Raw genomic sequence first — 8,486 nt, forward strand, 5'->3', positions numbered from 1 at the left:
AGCATTAATCATTAAACAAAATTATGAAGGAAATATCAAAATATTTAAACCATAATAGAAATCTTTAACTTACTAGGAGTTAGTTTAACAATTCATATAATCAAATAAGCATAAAGTAATGAAAAGTGACTTTGCTCAAAATGGGATTTTGTTGCTCAAAAATGCCAAATTCACTTGTTTTTGTGTAATTTGGTCGTGTTTGCATCGATGCAATGGTCTTTGCATCGATGCACATAGCACGTCGTGTGCTTTGCATCGATGCAAAGCTTGGTTGCATCGATGCAGCATGCATCATTTTGCCCAAAATCACCAAATTTTCATCCTTTGGTGGTTCTTTCTTCAATCCTTTGAGTTCCAACATGTATATACTCACTTAAACCATTATAAGCTTCAATTTGTTGATCCTCCATTGTTTATAATCTTCAAATTCTTCAATCTACCTCAAGATTAATCACTCATTCATCAACTCATAAACTTTTCCAACGCCGATTACTTTGCCGGTGTTGTTGTCTCCATAGATCACGTTTCCTCCGTTTGTAGGCTCTATTGCGGTGAACTTTGATTCATCGCCGGTCATGTGTTTGGAGCATCCACTATCAACATACCAATTTGTATCCTTAGCTCCAACACGTACCTACAAAATAATTAAAATTTGGTTTTAGGTACCCAAGTGAATTTGGGTCCTTGATGGTTAGTATGAGCATAATGCCCATAAGGTGCCCATCTCGTATCTTGACTACGAAAGTTTATATGTTTAATTCTAGTAAAGCATACGGGTGCTATATGACCTACTTTATTACAATAATGACATATGACATTTGGATTATGCATCCTATGCATGTTTCTAAATGGTTGCCTAGGTTGTTTCCTAAATGCAACATCTTTTGATCTATATACATTGTGATTATAATTTCTAAATGAAGCATGTTGAGGAGGATGTTTAAAGGCTTCATTCCTTTTAGGCATGCTTACCTTTTGGGCTTGCGGTTGCCTAATAGGAGTTTTAGCATTTTTAAATTTTCCTTTTTCAAAACCCAAGCCTTCCTTATTATGAACATGCTTTTGGTTTTTCAACATTTTATCTAAGTTCTTTGAAGATTCATTGAACTTAGCTAAAGTGTTCTTAAGATTTGTAATTTCATTTTCATGCATTTTACAAGATTTGTATGGATCACTACTTGTGCTACACTTATCTTTTCCAAGATTGATATTCTCGTTTTTCAACATCTCATTTTGTTTTAAAAGTTCCATATTCTTTTTCTTTAGGAGAGAATAATCTTGGGTAAGTTTTGTGTACACCTCAAGTAAGGCATCATATTCATCTTGTAAATTAAAAGAAGTGGGGTTGTCATCACTAACCTTTTCTTCGCTTGCCATTAAGCAAAGATTTGCAACCTCGTTGTCATCGGAGTCGGATTCATCCTCGTTCTCCCATGATATGTATGCTTTCTCCTTCTTCTTAAATTTCTTGTTTTTGTCCTCCTTTTGAAGTTTTGGACAATTGGGTTTGATGTGTCCAACTTCTCCACACTCATAGCATTTTGGTACCTTTGTTTTGCTCTTGAAGTTTTTCTTCATTGCAAACTTATTGAATCTTTTTAATAAGAGTACAAATTCTTCATCTCCTTCCTCTTCATTATCATCACTCTCTTCTTGCAGTGATGTTGTTTTAAGGGCGAGACTTTTCTTCTTGCTTTCTTCACCTTTTTGTCTATTTAGCATAGTCATTTCATAGGTGAGAAGATTTCCTCGCAGTTGATCAAATGTAAGTTGATCATAGAGCCTTCCTTCCACAATGGCGTTCACTTTGGAGTTCCATTTTGGTGTAAGGCTTGTAAGCACCTTGGTTACAATTTGTTTATCATTGTATTTTGTGCCAAGCATGCTTAGATTGTTGAAGATCTTGGAGAGTCTTTCAAGAGCTTCTTCAATGCTCTCTTCATCTTTCATTTTAAAATTTTCCCATTCATGAACCAACATAAATACCTTTGATTCTTTAACGTGGTCGGTTCCTTCGTAAGTGATTTGGAGTTTATCCCAAATCTCTTTAGCGGTTTCACATGTAGAGATCTTCATATAATCATGCTCGTTAAGTGCACAATGAATGAAGTTGATGGCTTTATCATTCATTGCCACTTTCTTCCAATCATCGTCACTATATTCATCTTCTCCTTTCGGTACTTGCTTTAAGACGGAGACTCCTTCTTCTTTAGCGCTTGTTGTCTTTGTTGGAATGTGATTTCCATTCTCAATTACTTTCCAAATTCTCACATCTTGAGAACGGATCCAAATTCTCATCTTATTTTTCCAATAAGAGTAATTTGTTCCGCTAAAAAGAGGAGGTCTAGCGGTTGAGTTACCTTCGCTAGTGTTGTTGTTGTTAAAGCCTGTGCTTGCCATGATCTTTTCCCTTAAACGGTTAAGTCTTTCAAAGGGTTAAGCTCTGATGCCACTTGTAGAACCTATGCACAATTACTCAAGAGGGGGGGTGAATTGAGTAATGCAACAACAATGAATCTTTTTGCGAAAGTTAAAGACAATATACAAAAGCGTTATTGTACTAGTATTTTTCCAAGAGCTTAACTCAATTGCTAAGCATTTATAAGGAGCTTTTACTTTCCAATAGACACCAACTCAAATAAATTGATCAAGCTTTTCACCAATCGGACTTAAGCCACTCCTTAAGTACTTACGAAGCTACTTTACGATCACAATTTATTTGCTTAAAGGTAAAAGACAATAATATTGAAGAGATGAGTTTGGAGAGATGCAAACGCTATTTAGAGTGGTTCGGCACAATCCTTGTCCTACGTCCACTTTCTTTCTCAATCGCAATTGAGAAGTTCCACTATTGCCAAGCTTCAAGGTGCTCGCGCAAAACCTTTTACAATCCGAGTCCTTAGTTTCTAACACCTCACGGTATATGATCACCACTCGTATACTAACCCACTCCACTTAGATATACCTTCTCTAAGATTTGCCTTGAGTACTTAGTATACCTCTTTGGTATCCTCACCGACTATAGTGTTTATAACTCTTGACTCAACCTTGGAGATCACACTCTAATTTACAAGGTGTACAAGAAAACAATTCTCAGAGAATTGTTGAGATGAAATGAGTACTCTCTAGAAGAGTGTATGATTACAAGTTTAGCACTATTAAACCAATTGATATTGCTCTCTCAAATTGTGTATTATATTACTTTAAAAATGTGTAGAATGAAAGAATATGAACAAGATAGTTTCCAAATACTCAAGATTGTGAAATAAGGCTTCAATCCATCCATTTATAGATTCCCCAAACCTTAGAAACGTTGGGGAATTAATGGGATGGAGCATTTATGTCAAAACTAGCCGTTTTTTATGTTTTTGAATTATTTGCATCGATGCATAACACTTTGCATCGATGCAAATGTGTCTTTGATGCTGAAATTTGAATTTTCAGCTAGGTTGCATCGATGCAAACATCTTTGCATCGATGCAACAAGTCGTTGCATGCTTTGCATCGATGCAAGATGAGTGTGCATCGATGCAAACCTTAAAGAATGGCTTAAAATCACTTCAAAATGCTTAGGATTGATCTCAAACTTGTTGGAGTCAATTCCTATGCTTTTGTACCTTTGAAAACAAGTTTTTTTTTAAACCATTTGGCTAGCATCGAATTGCAAGATGTGCATCAAAACATTTTGTGAGTGTGTGTTGAGAGATTTAGCAATTGGTTCTTAACAAGAAGTTACCTAAGTCCTAAGACACTATACTTGTCTTCAAATGTTGTGGACTTGAGTTTCTTGTTGTTGTTGTGTTGCTTTCAACTCTTCATTCCTCAACGTTGAATGTTGGTTGATCTTTCAATCATGCTTGTTCATTCAAGTTGTTTGTTGGTTTGTCTTTCATGTCGTTTGTTTGGTTTGTCATTTATCAAAACCTACGAATACAAACTTCGCATACAAGCAACATGATTTACAGTATACATCTTAATTTTTTTAAAGAAATTTTAAATAAAATTAAAATGATTTCATATATATATAAACATATATATGAAGATATTTGCAAAAGAACAAAAATATGAAAATATTTACAAAAGGACAAACGTGTGCACAGGCTACGACCCTATAAATAAGTTTCCACACACTCGTCTGTTGAGTGTGTCCTTCCACAGAGTTAGACTCAATTACAAAAGCAGCAAAAACCTTGCCGCTATTTGAATCTTATAGAGTCAAGGAAAGAGACTCACAGAAAATGGCGGGTGGCAGATTTGCGGTTGATACCCCGGGCGGTAGCTTCGACGGCAGGGTGACACTCTCAGTTGTCATCACTTGCTTTGTTGCTGCATCCAGTGGCCTCATTTTTGGATATGACATCGGAGTTTCAGGTTCTTCATTCATCTTTTCCCATGTTATTAATTTGCCTTGTTATTATGACATCAGTCAATTTTTTTTTAAATTATTTTATTTATCATACATTTTAGATTAATTAGTAATCCGTACTTTTTGCTTTGATAAATACCAGAGGAGTTAACTAATAATTGTTTGTATAAAAAATTCAGGAGGTGTGACAACAATGGTACCGTTTCTTGAGAAGTTCTTCCCAGACATACTGAGGAAGGCAGCTGGTGCTAAAGTGAACTTGTACTGTGTGTATGACAGTCAAGTGCTTACTTTGTTCACGTCTTCTTTGTATCTGGCTGGCTTGATGTCGTCGCTCGTTGCAAGCCGAGTCACGGCGGCCCTTGGCCGCAGGATCACCATGATGATTGGTGGCGCCACCTTCCTTGTCGGCGGTGCTTTCAACGGAGGAGCTGAAAACATTGCCATGCTCATCTTGGGTCGTATCCTTCTCGGCTTTGGGGTTGGTTTCACTAATCAGGTTAGTCAACGCTCTTTTCTTTATTTTAATTTTTCCTAAAAAATTGTTAACATATCTCTTAAGAGTATATTTTAAAAGACTTTAGCTATAAAATTAATTGATATCAACTAATTTTTTAATATTATCTTTATTCTATGTTTCAAATTTTAAATAATAAATTTTAAATTCTCTAAAATATAAAAGTTAAAAAATAATTTTATAATAAAAAGTTGACCAATATTAATTACTCTTTAAAAGTATATACTTAAATAGGTCTCTAAAAAAATTTTTATCCAATTTTTTTATCTTTAAAAAAATTTATTATATTAAAGTCTTTAAATTTTATAAAAGTAAGACATATAAGTTCTTACTTTAGAGTTTACTCATACTCTTCATTTTCACTTAAATAAATAAATTCTAAAAAATTTAAAAAAATAATTTATATATTTTATTTTTATAAAATTTAAAATTTAATATAATAATTTTTTTAAAACAAGAACATCCCACACAAAATTTCTTAGACTCTCAAATTAATAAGTATATAATTAATTAAAAAAATTATAAAATATTTAACTAATTTAAAAAAAATAAATTAATTTTAGTTTTTCAGTAACATATACTTTTAAAACACATTCCAGATATATTTTTTTTGAAAATAGCGGATTCTAAAGGAAAACATTTTTTAAAAAGAATATTCTAATAACAACTAGGCCATTAATTATTTGTATACCTAGCTTAAATTGCTAGTTCACTCATCTCTTATCATGTCCAACTTTGACCATGAGTGATAAGTCCATGAGTCACATGCAACAACAAGGGAATACTGCCAAGTCCAATATTATAATGAGCAAATCATAGAGATCTTTAATTTCAGGAGGTCTTTTCATATTTACACTAACTCCAAATTATACTTTCCTCATCTTCATTGAGGAGAAGGTCAAGGAACTAATTTTTAGTGTAAAAAAATTGATCAACATTAATTTAAAAATAAGATAAAACAAAACAGTATGTTAATCACTTAAATTTCTTAATTTATTTAACAGAAAGAAAAATATTTAAAAAATAATATCTAAAATTATTTTATATAATATAATATTTATAATTTTATATACATAACATCTGTAATTACATATTTATTACATCTAAAATTATATAATTATTCTAACAATAATTAGTAAACATTAAATATTAAATAAGCTAATTTTAAATTAATTAGACTAATTTTTTACTGTTTGCTAAACATTGTTCATGTAAACAAAAAAAAACTAGCGTTCCTTTCCCAATCAACCCACCTACTCCAAACTCCAAAGTCCATTATAGTGAAAAGAGTTTACATATGGCATCTTATGTCCACTATCTTAGTATTTTTTGCTGTTAAAACTCAGGTGGAGTCGACTTTATATGAAGTTAATATTTAAGAGTTGTTAAATGATCTGATTGATTTGACTAAATTTTTATTTAAACGATTCTCAAATACCAACTCTAGTTGAAGTCGACGTCCTGAGTTTTGTTTTCACCATTTCTTGTTAAAATTGAAACTAATTAGTAGGTGGGAATTTGATTAATCAGGCAGCTCCACTGTACCTATCCGAAATCGCACCACCAAAATGGCGAGGCGCGTTTAACGCAGGGTTCCAATTCTTCTTGTCAATCGGGGTGGTGGTTGCGGGCTGCATCAACTACGGCACAGCCAAACACACTTGGGGCTGGCGCGTCTCCCTGGGGATCGCCATCGTCCCTGCCGCCGTCATCACCATTGGGTCCTTCCTCATAACCGACACCCCCAACAGTCTTGTCCAACGTGGCAAGATAGAGCAAGCAAGGAAGGCTCTTCGGCAAGTGAGAGGGTCCGAGACGGATGTGGAACCTGAGCTGAAAGAACTGATTAGGTGGTCTGAAATCGCGAAATCTGTGGAGAAGGAACCGTTTATGATGATATTTGAGAGGCAGTATCGCCCTCACTTGGTCATGGCCTTTTTAATACCTTCTTTTCAGCAGCTTACTGGTATCAACATCGTGGCTTTCTATTCTCCTAATCTCTTTCAATCTGTGGGTTTCGGACATGATGCTGCTTTGCTCTCTGCTATTATTCTTGGAGTTGTTAACCTTACCTCCATCCTCTTCTCTACTACTATTGTTGATCGCTTCGGTCGACGGTTCTGTTTTATTTCTGGTGGCCTTGTCATGCTTTTTTGTCAGGTAAATAAACAAACAACTATTTAATTCTTTACTATTTTTCATGATAGAGAAACAATTAAAAAAAAATAGTTCAAATTTAATCTTATTTATTATTTATTAATTTAAAAATATTATTTGTGAACCAAAATCAACTATTAAAATCAGCCACCAATATATTTGTGTATAAATATATGTGTAATTTAATTTATTTTTAATGTGTATTTATGTTTCAACATGTATCTTATATTGGTAGCTGACTTTGTTATCTTATTTTAGTGTACACGACTCTTATAAATACATATTAAAAACAAATTAAATTACACATGTATTTATATACAAATATATTAATGATTAATTTTAATGGTTGATTTTAATGTACAAATAGCATTACCTTAACGATTAATTAGTACTAATAGAATTGAGATGTGTGTGTTGCAACTACTATGAATTCAGATTGCGTTGGCTGCATTGCTAGCTGCGGTGACGGGTGTTCACGGCACAAAGGACATGTCGAGAGGCTACGCCGTGATAGTACTTGTGCTGATGTGTGTATACTCCGCCGGCTTCGGGTGGTCGTGGGGGCCTCTAGCGTTCCTGGTTCCAAGTGAGATCTTCCCATTGAAGATCAGAACCACCGGACAGAGCATAAACATCGCCATGGGATTCCTAACCATTTCCGTATTGTCGCAATCATTCTTGTCCATGCTTTGCCACTTCAAGTTCGCCGTCTTCTTGTTCTACGGCGGTTGGATCGCCATCATGACTCTCTTTATCTTCTTCTTCTTGCCGGAGACCAAACGGATCCCTCTTGAATCAATGTACACCATTTGGGGCAAGCATTGGTTTTGGCATCGCTATGTTACTAATGAAGAGTCTCGCCAATATGATAATAATAATAATAATATATGAAATGAACCAAGTACTACCATTGGTATAATGTTTCTAAGAAAAAAATATAATGGGGAAAAAGTGCATGGTAATTACCTCTTTCCTAATATATTAATATTATTCCATAGGTATATCATATATGGATATGGTATATATAATATTTTTGTTTTTAGTATTAAAAGTAATTAATATAAAATAAAAAGGATAAAAAATTTATTTTCAATAAAAAAAATGTAAATAAAAATGTGCATAAAAGATTGATGTGAATATCATTTCTCTAAAAATAATACTATTTTTTTTTGGGCCTGGTAAAAATAATACTTCTTAAAAGGGAACATGTTTCCTTTTTTTTTTTGTCATAATTCACCTCAGACTACACATTTACATACACATCAATGGGCTCAGATCAATCGATCAGTTAGTTCTTTTTTTGGGTATATCGATCAGTTAAAGTTATTCATTTATTCTCGAACTCAGCATGTAATTTTTTCAATTTTTTTGTTTTGATATTGCATGTGATTTTTCAGAATAGAATAATTTGTTTCATAAATTGAGGGCCCAATTTGGATTTCATAT

The 8,486-nt window shown here is 33.5% G+C and overlaps 1 protein-coding gene across 1 annotated transcript; it reads left to right on the forward strand.

The window, feature by feature from the left end:
* Positions 1-4,125: 4,125 nt before the first annotated feature.
* On the forward strand, positions 4,126-8,009 carry LOC130944971 (sugar transport protein 5-like). The gene is made up of 4 exons (XM_057873591.1): positions 4,126-4,371; positions 4,546-4,865; positions 6,414-7,043; positions 7,476-8,009. Exons 1-4 carry the CDS (start codon positions 4,239-4,241, stop codon positions 7,929-7,931), a joined length of 1,539 nt encoding a protein of 512 aa, XP_057729574.1. The 5' UTR covers positions 4,126-4,238; the 3' UTR covers positions 7,932-8,009.
* Positions 8,010-8,486: the final 477 nt, after the last annotated feature.

Source organism: Arachis stenosperma, chromosome 8 (assembly GCF_014773155.1).
Source record: "Arachis stenosperma cultivar V10309 chromosome 8, arast.V10309.gnm1.PFL2, whole genome shotgun sequence".
Taxonomy (NCBI): Eukaryota; Viridiplantae; Streptophyta; class Magnoliopsida; order Fabales; family Fabaceae; genus Arachis; species Arachis stenosperma.

Excerpts from the sequence above, each read along its gene's own strand:
- LOC130944971 (XM_057873591.1), top strand. The coding sequence starts at position 4,239 with ATGGCGGGTGGCAGATTTGCGGTTGATACCCCGGGCGGTAGCTTCGAC. Across the intron at positions 4,866-6,413 it reads GGGTTGGTTTCACTAATCAG|GCAGCTCCACTGTACCTATC; the intron begins GTTAGTCAACGC and ends TTGATTAATCAG. Across the intron at positions 7,044-7,475 it reads TTGTCATGCTTTTTTGTCAG|ATTGCGTTGGCTGCATTGCT; the intron begins GTAAATAAACAA and ends CTATGAATTCAG.